The sequence below is a fragment of the Meles meles genome, chromosome 12 (assembly GCF_922984935.1).
Source record: "Meles meles chromosome 12, mMelMel3.1 paternal haplotype, whole genome shotgun sequence".
Classification (NCBI taxonomy): Eukaryota; Metazoa; Chordata; class Mammalia; order Carnivora; family Mustelidae; genus Meles; species Meles meles.
In genome coordinates, this window is record NC_060077.1 from 4,688,485 (window position 1) to 4,704,242 (window position 15,758).

At 46.7% G+C, this 15,758-nt stretch overlaps 1 protein-coding gene across 2 annotated transcripts; it reads right to left on the reverse strand.

The window, feature by feature from the left end:
* Nucleotides 1-190: 190 nt before the first annotated feature.
* Nucleotides 191-10,974, reverse strand: PRKAB1 (protein kinase AMP-activated non-catalytic subunit beta 1). Of its 2 annotated transcripts, XM_046025818.1 has the most exons (8): nt 10,892-10,974; nt 10,482-10,797; nt 7,347-7,510; nt 5,843-5,936; nt 5,494-5,608; nt 3,233-3,369; nt 1,964-2,032; nt 191-1,543 (listed from the first exon to the last, which is right to left on the reverse strand). In XM_046025818.1, exons 2-8 carry the CDS (start codon nt 10,638-10,640, stop codon nt 1,466-1,468), a joined length of 816 nt encoding a protein of 271 aa, XP_045881774.1. In that variant the 5' UTR covers nt 10,641-10,797; nt 10,892-10,974; the 3' UTR covers nt 191-1,465. The 2 variants fall into 2 exon arrangements, with proteins under 2 accessions (XP_045881774.1, XP_045881775.1); XM_046025819.1 differs by lacking the exon at nt 10,892-10,974 and having other exon boundaries at nt 3,233-3,366; nt 10,482-10,883.
* Nucleotides 10,975-15,758: the final 4,784 nt, after the last annotated feature.

The following is a 15,758-nucleotide window of genomic DNA, read 5'->3' on the forward strand; positions in this document are numbered from 1 at the left end:
CAGCCCTGGGGGCAACTGCAGCTGCCCTGTCACTCAGCTCAGAGTACCATGAGGATGGGACCATTTTCAGTGAGTGCTGATATGAGATAAAGACTGAAAAAGCACTGTGCTGAGTAAACCTCTGAAGAGCTCCAGTCTCTTCTCCAAATGACGGAAAGAAAATCAAAGCTTCCTCCAAGTGCACGTCCCGTTATCTTTACAAAGCTTTATTGAAACCTGTACGTCAAGGTGACAATAATTCAGTTTGGAAAACAGTAACAAAAAAGGGTATCCCAGACTCAGGTTTACCAAATAAATACTGGAAACCAGGGAGCTCGTTCCTCCATCTCCCAACAGGAACACCAGGTAAAACAACAGCTTCTGCGGACTTGGGGACAGGAAACTGTGCTAACGGGCACATCTGCAGCATCTCCCTGGAAACCACGCCGAGTGTAAAGAGGTTCGCTTTGGTCCAAAGGCTGTCTTCCCGACACAAACTGAGAAGGCCGCCGAGAAGTTCTACATTCCTTCCAGAATAAGCAAGAGCAAGTGCTACTGCCTTCACTGCTAAGTAGAGATGGAGGTCCTGAGCAAGGCGGCCAGGCCAGGGTAGGGTGCTTCTCCAAAGTTTTCACGTAACACTGTCACCGTGTTACGATGAGAATAAAACGCTGGACACACTCCAGCTAACAGTGGTCTGTCCTCTGAGCATCTGGCTTAATGGAGAAATATGGCAGCGATTTTGAGTCTGTTCTGAAAACAGATTATTGCTGAATACAGTTCACGTCATCTATATTCTGGTTGGGATAGTTTTAAAATTGCCCTAAGGCCACAGAATCAGCTACCTCTGGCTGAAGACGTGTGCAGTACTTACGGCACGTAAGCACAGGAAACCACTGTCGATCTTCACCTGGAAATCAGACAGGTTCTAATTTCTATAGAAATTATACCTCCCTGGAGCAGAGAACAGGAGACAACCTATTGCTTTGATTTCAGAGGACCAGTTGTTGCTGTTAGCGCCAGGCCTCGACAGGGACAAGGGGATGGCCTCAAGAACACTTATGATTAGATATTTTGTGTGGCCTCAGTCCCGGTTTCCCGGGTTTTACCAGCAGAGTGGCTGGGCTTCATTTTTGGCTTAAGAAGCATCTCCACGACCAGCTCAGACGATGTCTGTTCAGAACTGCACCTGTCCTCATGCACCATGGGGGCCCCCGACCTTCTGTGTCCCCTCACTCTGTTCTCAGCTCCGGTGAGCCCTGAGGCTCACAGCCACTGGGGGCCAAGAGGACTGTTACAGACAGAGGCGCTTTGGGAGCTGCCACGCCTGGAACAAACCTTCAAGCAGGACTACAGCGGGTATGAAATGTCTTGTAAAGAGTGTGAAATGAAAAATTTACAGTCCGTTCCCTCTAGTGGAAAGCATGCCCGCGTGGAGGCTGGGGTGCACACTGTTCCCTGGGGACCACCGCTGGCTCCCAGCTCTTCATATGGGCTTGTATAACAAGGTGGTGACATACTTTTTCTTGTAACGATGGGTTGCGCTGAGCACCATCACTCCATCCTGAGGAAGAGGGTGGAAATGATTAAAGGCAGGACTAAGTCAAGGGCTCAAAGTGTGTGTGTGTGTGTGTGTGTGTGTGTGTGTGTGTGTGTGTGTTTGAGAATCTTCAAAGGGGCTTAATAGAGAGAGTCCTGTTCTGTGTGTGTGTGTGTGTGTGTGTGTGTGTGTGTGTGTTTGAGAATCTTCAAAGGGGCTTAATAGAGAGAGTCCTGTTCTGTGTGTGTGTGTGTGTGTGTGTTTGAGAATCTTCAAAGGGGCTTAATAGAGAGAGTCCTGTTCTGCCTGCAGAACTGGAGCCTGTGGGTCTGCATAAGGGCCCAGAAGCTGCCCCTTAGGTAAGTACTCCAGGTCATTTTGTTGCTAGGGGGCCTCGGAGTACGCTGAGAAACACAGCTCTGCCAGCAACAAACATGTCATTACCTTGATAGAGAGTGCGTAAAGGTGGTTCAACATGACGTGGTTGGGCTCAGGGAGCAAAGCCGGATCACACTGTGGGGGAAACAAAAGCAGATGGTGAGCATTTAGGATTTGGAAATGAAGAAGGTTCCCCCTTTATTTCACAGCAGGGGGTATCCAAAGGCAAGAAGCAGGCTCTCATGCCCCTTTCTGCTTAAGCTGAGCAGTGAAAGGCTCATCTAAAAGGACAGATGAGGTCAGGGGGATCATGCCTCATTGCTTCAACTAAGGGGAGCTCCCTGTATGCCTACTGGATGCACGGGTATGTGTCTTGGTCAGGCTCTACCTTGGCCTCTAAAGTGTGGGTCATGGCTCTGCCCTCTTATAGAAAGGGAGGCAGGAAGAAAGAGCTGTCCACTGAGTGCATTTTTAGAGAAAACAGCAAGATAAATCTGTACTAAACATGCCCGAGCAATGGACTGCAAGCTCCTGTCTATATTCAGGAGCACAAAGAATGAAATGGATAACGGGGGTGGGGGGGGTGGTGGTGGAGGGGGGCGTGGTGTCTCTGGGGACTGAGCCGTGGCCACTGTGGGGGGCTGCGCACACACACCTGGGTCGGCTCTTCAGCGCAGTGCACGTGTACCCGCTTGTACGTGGCCTCCAGAGAGTGTCATGCTTACTTCATCACCTCATAAACATGTGAATTTTAGGGGGTGGCTTGGACAAAGCACAAGAACACCCAGATTCTTGGGAATTAGGGCCATGCTGCGCATATCTACTTTAACGGAATGGAAAATTAACAAGGTAATAATGGGGTGCTCTTCAGGATCCAGAAGATTATACACTCTTTTTATGCGTAATATCAGAGAAAATGTAGGTTACCCAGATTCCCGAAATTTGTATCCAGGAGCATTGATGTTTTTGACAGCAATGTGGTGATTTCGATTAGATTCTAAAATGTTGGGGCCAGAGGAGGATTTCCATTTGGTAGCTTGCTGAGAAGGGGTGGCTATTTATTTCATCATGATTTACAAAAGTGGGGCTGAGACAGGAGTGAGACACAGGAAGACAAGCTCAGAAAGGCTTTGTGTGATGGGAAAGCAGCATCCACACTTGGGGAACTTCTTGCTCGTAGCCCATTTCCACAGCAGGGGCACGGGTCCCCCGGTAGTTAACACCGATGGGCAACCCGGAGAACTTTTTATCAACTGCTTTCCAAGAGGTGGTCAAAAAGGGGAGCCTTAGAACACGAACATGGAGGACGGTGCTGGCAGACACCTGTGTACTCACAGAAATCCCCGTGTCCTTGTTCAGGATGACCTGAAGCAGGTGTGGAGGGAGAATGGGCGGGGCTTTAAACCTTTCTTCTGGTTTTGAGACATAGGGCTCCTGATGGTAGGGTCCCGGTGGGGAGCTGGACAGCTCTGTTGGGAGATGGTGACAGGATATTTACAGTGAAAATTATGAGTTTTAGAAGCAGTCTTGTTGAATTTGTGGCATCATCTAGTTTTTCCTTGTCCCCTCAATAAAGATTTCTATTCCCTTGAAGAATATACAGGCCCCCCTGGGTGAAGAGTAGAGGCAATGAGAAAACCCTTCTGGAATCTGGGGGACTGGCATAACATTCAGCAGCGAGCTCAGATGCCCTGGCAGCAGACAGTGGTGATGGCGAAGCTGGTGATTCCAGGTCAGACTAACGAGGAGGCTGCTCACAGTAACCCAACCCAACCCAACACGCCCCTGCAGAGTAATGCTTCTTGCCTTGGGCTGGGCTGGCAAATACCACAAAGAAGCTCGGGGCTTCAAGTGAGGCTTAAGCAGCCAAGCCCAAGGTCTGAGCACCACCAGCCAGAATAAAAGAGAAGATAAAGCAGCCTGTGTACACAGACTGGGTGGCAGAAACAGGTTCTACAAGGCACGGGCACATTCAAAACTAAAACCAAAAATAAAAAATTGGAAACCTGATCTCTACAGGTCCTCTGACTCCACCACGCTCAGGTTCCTTTCAAACTCCTGCTTGAGTGTCTCAATTACACAGATATGTTAAAAAGCTTCTAGAAGGACAGTGTTTCAAAAGATTAGAGACAGCTCACTTAGCAATGCTGGGCCAGCTGGAAGGGACTGAGAGGTTGTTCAAAGGACACCTGGGACGGGTTCTGGTCGCCTGACCCTCAGGGCCATCCAGAATAAACTTGATGCGCTCTCGCTCTGCCAGTTCCCTTGATGTCATTTTCTAGGGTACAGCTCCCTTCACACGACCCAACCAGAGGACAGTAGAAAACAGAAAGGCATTAAGTGCAGAAAACTGAGTCATTAGGAGTAAAGATGTATTTTAAGAAAGCGAGTATCTAAATACGAAATCCACACAGAGCCTGATGCTGGTTTGCTGGCAGTGAGGGGGCATGTTCTTTCCCCAGGCAGTCTAGGCTGCAGCAACTTGAAAAAAAGCTTTGGTATGTGGCCTCATGTTACAGTTATAGTAACAAGGGGATATTTGGGCATTTTCTCCATCCCCTAATTCCCACCTATTAAAAAAAGGAATAAATGACTACTCGAAAAGATTAGCTAGCTAGTTATCTAGAGACAATGCTATTTTTGGATTTCTAATTCCTGCTCAACAAGCTGGCTTTTCAGCCACAGCAAGCCTGCCATGGTCGATCTACCGTTGTGCTTTCTGAACTGATAAGAGTAAGAGATCCTGGCGGCAGAAGCCCCAGGCCCAGCCAGGTAACAACGAGGAATCATCCTGTAAACGAAACTGAACCCATCATGTTAGATTATCAGGTACAATCCTGGGCAATCTTTTTGCTGCCTCCCACAGGGGTCTAGGAATTATTTAAGCCCCTGCGAGAAGGGGCAGTGAAGCTGGCACGGACACTTTAGATTACAACACGCCACTACCTCTGAATTTTACGTATTATGTTTCTTCCTGTGGATTTGGATGGAAAGCAATTTACTGAAAGTTCGACGACTGGCTGACCCTTGGGAGATGTAAAGTTGTACGAGGCTGGTACTGAGCAGGTTGCACAGTTAGCCTGTTCCCTGTGATGAGCACCCATGTCCCCCAGAGGGATTCTGAGAAGGTGCTAATACACCACAGGAGGTCACAGAGGTGTCTGTTTATCACCTGTCAGGCTGCAGCTCTTCAGGTGGGCACCCCGAGCGGGTCGGGAGTGGGAGGGAGCTGGCAGGCTTTCCCTGGGCTGGCTCATCACCAACCCAACACAGATCTCCAGGGCCTCACGGGCCCTGCCCCGGGCACGAGATCAAGCTCTGGTTCTGTCTCCACAGTCTGCTCTCTGTGGCTAAGCAGACCTGCCGAATACTGAAGATGACCAAAAAAATGACTTCCAGCTCCCTTGGGGCTGGATTTCAACCACCTGACCTGACAGAGTTAGGAATTACTTTTGTGACTCTTGAGGGAGCTACAGACATCCACCCGACTGGGCAGCAGCTTGAGCTCAAGAGTGAGAGGCAAGAGAAGGAAGAGTATTTCTAGACTGCATGGCCCCAACCTGCACACACGTGGTATAAAATAACTGTGTTCATACCAGACATATCGGAGCACTTTTGGGAATCCACCATTAAAGCATCAAATACTTCAAAATCAGTTTTCTTCACTTGAATGATGTTGTTAACTGTGCCAAGCTGGCTGGTTACTATTGGCTGGGAAGAGACAGACAGGCAGAAATCATAATGTGGAAGGTCTCATCTCCGGGCTAGCCAATCTCCTCTCCGTCAAGTCTGCCTGTACATCTGACAATCGGCACTGCTATCTAGCTCAGCTACACACGGGGACTTTTACCGGCGGGACAAAGGGACCTGGCCCAATCGATAAGGGAAAGCGGTCTGGTTGGATTGTGCAGGCAGGCAGAGGACCAAGGGCGAGTGGAAGAGTACCTCAGAAGGGTCGTGAGTCCACTGACCATCCACAAAGAACTTGTACTGATGCTCTCCTTCAGGCAGGTCCAGGATGGCTACAAAGTTATTGTGGCTGCAAGGAAAAAGGCAACAGGGGATTTTAGCTGGGTTAGCTGCCCTTCTAAGTTTACCGACAAAATCGGCCATCGAACAAAACCCGACCTTTCCCTGTGAAACCAAGAGTCCAGCTGCGGAAGAATAAACACTTTTAACCACTTGAGACAAGTCAGGAGAATGATCCCAATCTAGAAAAGCTGTAAGGAAGCCACAATGCAAGGGGTTTCCTGGAGGACTCACGTTGTTAAGTACAGGAATAACCCGCCTTCCCACCATCAAAAGATCCACAATCGGGCACGTGTCTTTTCAGCTTGCATGCAAAACACCTCTTGCTGAGGAGGACAGCAGCTCCAGGTAAAACTGAAGTTTTAGTCTTCTGTCAATCTGCCTTGGGCAGAAGATGGGACTCATTCCACAGGATCCAGATAGGTCTCTAAAGAAACCTGCTTCCCTACTAAGACAAGGTCCAGGAGAGCTCTCGATTTTGTTCCTCAGACTTGAAAGAACTTGAAACTATGCTGAGTGTTTCCGTTCTATTCTGACATCAGCCCTGGGAAAGCACATGGTCTGGGATAGCAATCAGGCTTGACCCAACAGGGCACAATCTCTTCCTCTGTTTCATCAAGGACACTCACTAGTGTAGATGCTTTCTCAGTGACAGTTTGAGACGGAAGTCCATGCTAGGATTCCTGATCACACATTTTACTATGGTCTTGCTAATGATGCTTACAGAACAGGTACCTTCCAAACAAAAGTAATACACAGAGAGGCAAAGTCAGCAGGAACCTCAGAGATGATCTGTCCAATATTCCCTTCTTACGGAGAGAAACACTGGGACTCAGGTGTCACCGAGAGGTTAGCCTAGCCAATGTGGACTCAAATCCTGGTCTTGAAGATTCCCAGCCCAGGGCTCTCTCTCCACTGCACGGGGACTAGATTTCTTTCTGCAGGAGGAGTCCTGACTAAGCAAACACATAGCTGCACACCTGAAGTCAAAGATGTCCAGGAAATACTTGTTACTAAGAAATGTTTTCTTCTAAGTGTGCTCTGAACCTAGAGACTAGGTGTGAGATATGAACCCTGTGAATTATTAAGCAAAATTATTTTCCATTCAGCATCCATTTTTATTTATTTTATTTTTTAAAGATTTTATTTATTTATTTGACAGAGAGAGATCACAAGTAGGCAGAGAGGCAGGCAGAGAGAGAGGGGGAAGCAGGCTCCCCGTGGAGCAGAGAGCCCGATGTGTGGCTCGATCCCAGGACCCTGAGATCATGACCTGAGCTGAAGGCAGAGGCTTAACCCACTGAGCCATCCAGGCGCCCCTGAGCATCCATTTTATAAAAACATCCTTTTCTACTGCCCATTTAGAAACCACAGTATCCCTGGATTAAGACAAATATGTGAATACTGTCCAGGCAGTTACCTTCTTGTGAGGGGAAGTTTACTCCAGTTGTTGAAGGACCCAGATAAGTAAACTTCCTTTCCGCCCCCTGTCCATCGAAATACTGTTGGCCGAGCCTGCGCAGGGGCTTTATCATTCACTTCCAGATCATGCTGCCAAGCCAGGAATTCTTCCTTTTCTGGAGCCTAGAAATGGAATAGTTTACTCAGGGACAGGAAGCCATTAGCGAGCTCCCTGCAATGGACAGTTACCCTAATGTAGACAATTCATTCTAAAGAGGCAACGGTTACTACCTAGGTTCATACTCAAGCTCAGTAACTTTTTTTTTTTTTAAATATTTTATTTATTTATTTGACACAGAGAGAGAGAGATCACAAGTAGAGCAGCAGACAGAGAGAGGGGGAAGCAGGCTCCCTGTGGAGCAGAGAGCCCGATGCGGGACTCGATCCCAGGACCCCGAGACCATGACCTGAGCCGAAGGCAGCGGCTTAACCCACTGAGCCACCCAGGCGCCCCTCAAGCTCATTAACTTAATGGCTGGGCCTTGGTTCCTCCACCTGGAAAACAGACATAACAAAGCGAACTATATCCTAGCGTTGCTGTGAAAGACTGAGAGAGCCCATGTAGATTGCTCTGCATAGCGTGACACATATTGCTTAATAATTATTAGCTGTTATTAGCTGTTAATACTGTTGCTATTAAAGAGATCTACACCAAAATTTTAGTAGAAACTACAGAACTCGCTTGGAAGCAGGTGCAAAGACTTCAAGACCAGATAGATAAATGTCATTTTCTCCCCTTAATTAACAAGATGTGAAGTGCACGGAAATTTGTTAAAGACAATTCCAGAGCTGTCAACTTGAAAACTCACAAATCCAGATTCTGAGGGAAAGAAGTATCTGAAGTGCTGTCCAGGCACTGGGAAGAAAAAGACACAGACTGACCCTCCGTATGGCAAACAATAGCTTCCAAGCACGGGAAGTGACGTGTATCTGAGGTATTCCAAATTAAGAGAAATAAACACATCCAACTCTAGGGGAAATATATGTGCTTTTGGATCTTTTACATATTTCCTAGTCGGAAGCCAAAGATGTTAAAAGAACAGGAGTTCGAGGCTGGGGGAGACCCTTAAAGGTGTCAATGAATGAGATTCTAAGACCTTCGTTTCAAATACTGACCAGGTTTTCTTTTTTTTTTTTTTAAGATTTTATTTATTTGAGAGAGAGAGCACAAGCAGATAGGAAGGAGAGAGGTGGAGAGAGGCAGACTCCCTGCTAAGCAGGGACCCTGACATGGGATTCGACCGGGACCCTGGGATCATGACCTGAGCCAAAGGCAGACGCTTAGCTGACTGCGCCATCCAGGCACCCTGACCGCAGTTTATCTTCAATGTTGCCTGCTTCTTTAAGACTGAACGAGATCTAGAGATTAAAGAATAACAGGCTGGAAGCACTTGCCACTGAGAAGGTGATAACTAACCACAGTCAAAGTGGTCAATTAGTGTAGCTAAAATAATCCACGACTGTTTTGGGAGTATAGGGCATTCAATCCAGTGTCTCTGCTCCATCATTTCAGTGCTTCTGAGGAAGTGATAACGGACACTATTTAAAATCACTGTCCACAGATCCCTGTATGCTAAACGTCTCTTGTAGGAATTTTGGAACAGCAACAGAACAGACACGTCTAGAAGAGAGTTGTTTGGTTTTTATGGTGTCTTAAATAGCCGTCCTTGGGCCACAATTATTTCTGGGGGAAAGGATATCAAGTCACTAGGGAAACAGGATTCCAAAGTTCACTTTGCACACAGGTCCTCAGGAATGCAACAAATTCAGAAAGCAAGTGCATATCCCAGGACATAAGCCTCAGTAAAAGACTCTTTAGTTAGACCTAAAGCCAAGATCCAAGTGAGGATTTAAGATCATAATGCGATCACCAAGCCCAACATCTGAGAAAATATATGAGTAAAAGTGGAATGAGTTGCCAGGCAATTAGCCTAATGGGCAACGATGAGTAATACGCAGGTACAAACAGAGAATATGCTGGGCTGGGAGACACCTTGATTTTCCCCAAACCTACTCTGCTGCACTGTCCTTGAAGGATCTACCACAACACTAGACAGCTGCCAGAACCACTAAGTGTCCATGGTGCTGGATACCAGGTGTGGGTAACACTAAACCCCATCAGGTAGCTAAAGGGCATATGGCTGAAGCAGGAACTCAAGACTTATCTTCAAAGTTTTTTTTTTTTTTTTAAGATTTTATTTATTTATTTGACAGAGAAAGACAGCGAAAGAGGGAACACAAGCAGGGGGAGTGGGAGAGGGAGAAGCAGGCTTCCGGCTGAGTAGGGAGTCTCACGCCAGGCTCAGGCAGACACTTAAGGACTAAGCCACCCAGGCGCCCCAAGACTTATCTTCAAAGTTTTGATGAATTAAAGCAGACTACGATAGGATCTCCAAATATGGCCTGCAAAAAATGTTTGCTTTGGTCTCTTAAATCTGAAGCCATATTTACACAACAGGAGAGAAACCGTGAGTAGCACTTGGCTGCCCCCCTTTTCAGACTGACACTTCGCTCACCCGCTGACCTCCAAAAGCTGATTTAGTTTTCTGCGTCTGCTCTAAAGTAGCCTGGTGAACCAAAAGTTTCAGTTAGAATGAAACACCTCGGGAAACAGCAGTCAGCTGTGTAACTCTACTTTCTGCTTCCACACGTGCTCTGGGTTATCTCCAAAACCGACAACAAACTGCAAAGCCAGATCCGACAAAAAGTGTCAATCTTCCTAAAGGTGAGGAAAAACTTCTCAAAGCAGTGAAATTATACCTAAGAGGAGAGCAGAGACTGAGGCTCACCTGCAGCTAGCTCAACGATCTTAATTAATTAAGAATTTGAAACGCCGTCCCCGAGCTGCTTTCGCCTTAATGATGTTAAACGAAATCAGTTCCTCCTCCCTTGGGGTGACTTTCTCATCGGTAATTAGACACAGGTTCCTGGAGGACTGAGAGGGCTCTTACAGGACCATGCGGCTTTCAAGTGCACGGAGTTAAGGATCACTTCCTTCCCACTTACGCTGAGTTTTAGAGGGGATGTGGCGGGGAATCTAGGAGAGGTCCCCTCAACATTAGTCAAGGGGAGCCGGATTCCCCCACCCCCTCACCTTGATTTCCTCGGAGTGGAAGAGGTCGGCGTCCTCGGGGCTGTCCATCAGGATCTTGGGCCTGTCCCCATCCTTGGTGCCCCCCGAGCTGTCCCTCCGCGGCGTCTTGTGGCCGCCCTGCCGCTCCAGCGCGGCCCGCTCGCTGCTCGTGTTGCCCATGGCGGGGGTCTGCGGGGACACCTGCAAGCCGGACGGTGCTTCGCTCCAGGAAAGGGGTAGGGGACTACGGCAACCAGCGGGTCACACGGACCCCGGGAAGGAGTCGGAGCTCCGAGTGCCACACCCCTCGGGCGAGGGGTCCGGGCCGGTAGCCGGTCTGAGGCGGGCGAGAAGGACGAGACTTGTTACCCAACCGCACTTAGCCCTACAAGCCCGAATATAACCCGACACTTTCCCAACAACTCCCCCACCTCTTAGCAACTTCCGCTTCCGGCGCGTCTGAGAGTAGGTCGGGATCCGGGGTGGGGGCAGCGGTGGCGGCCGGCGAAGCGCGTTAGTTTAATTCGACCTCAGTTCCGCTTCCGGTCCAGATTGGCTCGGTCGCCGCTCCCTGAGGAGGCCTCCGCCTGTCTGGGAGCGCGCAGTCGCAGTCGGCTGCTACGACCGGACCCCGGACCAGGCTGCTGAAGGCCGACGGGGTGCGTGCCAGCGCGCGGACGGTCTGGGCCCCTCTCCCTGCGCTGGAATGAGTGATGCCATTAACTATTTTAGCTATCTTTGCCCACTTCTACTTGGTTCTGTACTCGACAGCCAAAGAGTTCCTTTAAAGTGCTGATCTAATTAAGAGACTCATCCTATTAAAGCCTGTTAATGCGCTAGCTCCCACGCCTTTGAGTGCCTTAGAGGCACCGACCGCATAAATTGCACGGTCGCCGGCCCTAATCCCTGGAAATTATGATTCCGAAGCTCTGTGGAGTGGGGTCTGCATTTTAATAAGCACTCCTGGTGATTCTGATGCAAGTAATCTTGCAGGTGTTTGAGAAAATGACAGGCCGTAAGAGTTCTGGAAATTTCTCACTAGTGTTGGGGGTTATAAAATGCTGAAGTTATTAGTGTATTTTTTAAAAAATCGAGCGCGCAGCCTTTTGATACATCATTTTGTAAGGCATTTTATAATCACTTTGGACACATCATTCTGTATGATATTATTTAACTTATTAGCGTTTGTCACTTACTGTGATCAGTGCTTTAGCAAGAACTGTGTACACACTGTGGCCCTAAAATATTCTAATTTTGCTTCAGTCTCTGTTGTGGGTTTTTTTTGGTGGTGGTGGGACTTTTTTGTTCTTGTTCTTTTGTGTTTTGTTTCACGCGTATCTCAAAATGCTTTTTATTTGTAGGGCCAGCTCATGCATTTTGTCTACTGAGCCAACATTTATTCAATATCTACAAAGTGCCAGGCATTTGCCAAGTAAGTTGAAGACAGATGACTGACAAATGGTCTCCTGGAGGGGATTTGGTAGTATCTATCAAGATAAAAAATGCACCTACATTTTAGTGCACAATTTTACTTCCAGGGAGCTTCTGCAGAAATATATGCATACTAATTATATGGATACGTGTTCATTTGCCGCAGGGTCTCTCATGCCATATTACATTAATTCTAAGAGGCACTTTTAAAAAAATACATATTTTATTTCACATTTTAATCTCTCTGAAACTAGGTGCTTCTGACAATCAATGGAGTCTTAGATTTGATGAAATAAGGCATGAAAACCCGCAAATGTTTAAAACGCATGTCAACAGAATGACAAAATGAATTAAATACGTTCATTTTATAGAATACTGAGCGACTTTAAAAAAGGAGGAAATAGAATTCTGTGGGTAGCCATGGAGAGGAGTCTGTGACATTCCAAATCCCAAAGTAAGTGGCATACGACTAGAGGATAAGAGCGTGAGCCCTGAAGTCAGTCTGCCTGGGTTTAAATTCTGGCTTTACCACATTTGTAACTACCACCTTGGCTTTCTCTTTTGTGAAATAGGAAATAAAATAACACCGACTTTATAGGCTTGTGAATTCATTGAGAACATGCACGGAAAGTGCTTAGCCTAGCACCTGACTCAGTAAACATTCAACAAACGTTAGCACATTTATTGGCATCATTATTCTTGTGAATGGAAAGTTCTGGAAATATATATAACACGCTGTTAATAGTTGTCCCATCTGGGGAGAGGAGTGGGATTGGAAACAGGGCGACATCAAAAGGGGACGTTCTCTTTTTTGTTTATTGCTTGAATTTTTTTTTTAACTGTGAGGATGTACTACTTTTGTAATTTAAAAACAAATCTTTTTAAAAAGACAAAAATTAATAAGACAAGATTCCAGCCCCAAAGGAATCTGCAGAGTAAAGGTGGAAACAGATTCACAGAAAGGCAAGAATGCAGGTAGGCAAGGGCTTCTACTGGTGCCCAGAAGGGAATTAAGCCAGGTCAGTGGATAACTCTGAATACTTTCTTTGAGCTGTTTTTCTTGCTCCCATTAGGCAGTGAGGAAGCCATGGCCAGGAGGATGTTGAGCTTTGGGTTCTCTTAAAAAAAAAAAACTTGTGGATCCTTTATCTGAGCTATTCACATGCTTTCATGCGTGAAGAAAACTTTAATACTTCTGCTCTGGCTCAGATAAGATAACCCGGCAAGAGCATGGGTCCCAGATGTCCCCACTTTCCCATTCTCTCTCTCCATGCACACTCAGAAGAAAGCCCATGTGAGGACAACGTAGCCATCCACAAGCCAGGAAGAGAGCTCTCAGCAGAGCTCGAGCCCGGCCAGACCCTTGATCCAGGACTTTCCACTCTCCAGAACTAGGAAAAGTAAATTTCTATTGTTTAAGCCATTCAGTGTGTGGCACTTTTTTATAGCAGACTAAGACAGACTGTAGTGTGTGTGAGCTGTTGGGGGAGAGTTGTAGACTTGCTTTTTATTTTATTTTTTTTATTATTTTTAAAAATTTATTTGACAGAGATCACAAGTAGGCAGAGAGGCAGGCAGGGGTGGGAGGGGGGCAGAGCAGGCTCCCTGCTGAGCAGAGAGCCCGATGCGGGACTCGATCCCAGGACCCTGAGATCATGACCTGAGCCAAAGACAGAGGCTTTGACCCACGAGCCACGCAGGCACCCATAAGCTTGCTTTTTAGTTGGTCTACCTGGATTTCTACCAGGCCTTCTGAAATTTGCCTAGGTGATGTAAATAACACTGACCATGTTGGCAGACTTGTCCATCTTTTTCGGTAGACATCCCTGTGTTCTCTCCCCACTGAGATGCAAATGTCCTCGTGACAGAGGGATAGAATGAGTTCATTCTGTGGTACTGGGTCCACAAATATTTGCAGAGAACCAATTTATGCTAGGCTTTGTTTTGGGTGCTGGAGATCAAGGAATAACAGAACAGACAATGTTAATCCTTTTTGCAAAGCTGAAGGGCCCTGCCTGGCAGATAGATACATAAACAAATACACAAACATAATTAAGCTGGATAATTTCAGAGTGGTCACTACTGTGAAAGAAACAAATGAACTTGTGTGAGTCCTAAAACCCTGCTTTAGATGGAGTTGTCATGGAGGACCTCCCTGAAGAGGTGACAGTTCAGCTGAGACTATAATGAAAAGAAAGAGTCAGATGGGAGAAGAGTTTGGGAGGAGCATTTCAGGGAGAAGGGAAAAGGCAAATGCAAAGGCCCTGAGGTGGGTATGAGTTTTACATGCTGGAGAAACATAGAGGTGGCTGGAGTGAACTGGAAAACAGGAGGAAAGGCTTGATCCTTTTGGGCCTTGTGGTCCCAGTGAAATTTCTAGATTTTACTCCCAAGTAAGTAGGAATTCAGGGGAAAGTTTACGTGTGGGAGTCATGTTATCTGATTCACATAAGGATTGAAAAATATTTGGTAATATCATAGAATTTGGCTATAGGGCTGAATCTTACGAATGAGCTGATTATAAAAACACAAGAGTTGTCAGTTTTAGAAGTGTAGACTCCCAGGGAAAAGACCTTAATGGGCAAATAGCCTCATTTTGTAACTTGTGGGGTGTCTGGCAAAATTCTGTTTCTTGACCTGGGTGGAGGTTATAAAAGCATTTCCCTTATAATAATTCACTAAGCCATACATTAATTTTGTGTGGTTTCCTGTATCTTTGTTTTTATTTTCAAAAAAATTGGAATTTATTTATTTTGAATAAAAAATTTTTTTAAGGGTGAACTGAGACCTAGAGGGAAGCAGTGCCCAGCTCAAGGTAATACATCTGTCTTAATATAAGTTCAGCCAGAGTCTGCTGCCTTTCAAGGAATTTTAAAGGAATGGAGGAGAAAAGGATGTATATTGCTTCCCTTTTCCAGGAAGATGATTGAAACAAACTAAAGCAGTTTTTTGGGCAAAGATTCAACTAAGGTGGAAAAAAAAAAAGAAGGCTGTATTTTTCTAATTAAAATGTGAGCTCTGAAAGGAAAAAAAAAACTCAATAAAATGAAATGTGAGCTCCCAGGGATTTGAGGATCAGGGTTTGATAATCCCTGTAACATGCATCCTTGATGACCATTAGACTTCATCTGTAGAGGGTGTGTATGCCCAAAGTTTCCTACTGTAAGCACACATGATTCTGTCTCAGGGCCTTCTAGGGCATTCTTGGCATGTGCAAGGGGGAGGCCAGAGAGGTTACAGAGTGAATAGCTTGCCCCCCATTCCGTCATCAGCGCAGGGGCGACCTGAAGCCCTGCCCTGCCCTGGGGTCCTGGCCCCGCGGCTGCTGAAGGCGTTGGCGGGCCTTCCTGGGGACTCAGAGGGCAGCAGGTGCAGTCTCTGCCAATCACCTTGGATTGGGTAGTTGGAGACCAAGGTGGGCGGTTGTAGATAAACGCCTTGTGGCTTTTGCTGTTAACTCAAGGGTTAGCTGTACTGAAGCAGGCTACAGGGAGGATGAACCTTGAAAATTTTATGCTAAGTGGGAGCACCTGGATGGCTCAGTTGGTAAAACCTCTGCCTTGGGGTCGGGTCATGTTCCCAGCATCCTGGGATGGAGCCCTGTCCTGGACTCCCTGCTCAGCCGGGATTCTTGTTCTCCCTCTGCTGTTCCCACTGCTCCCTGTGCTGCCTCTCTCAAATGGCTACATTAACTCTTTAAAAAAAACAAAAAAAGAAAGAAAGAAAGAAAGAAAATATAATGCTAAGTTAAAAAAGGCAGCCACAAAGGCCACATATTGTATGACTCTGTTCATATGAAATATCCAGGATAGGTAAATCCATAGAAATAGCAGATTGTGGTTGCCTAGGGCAGAGAGAAGAGGGGGT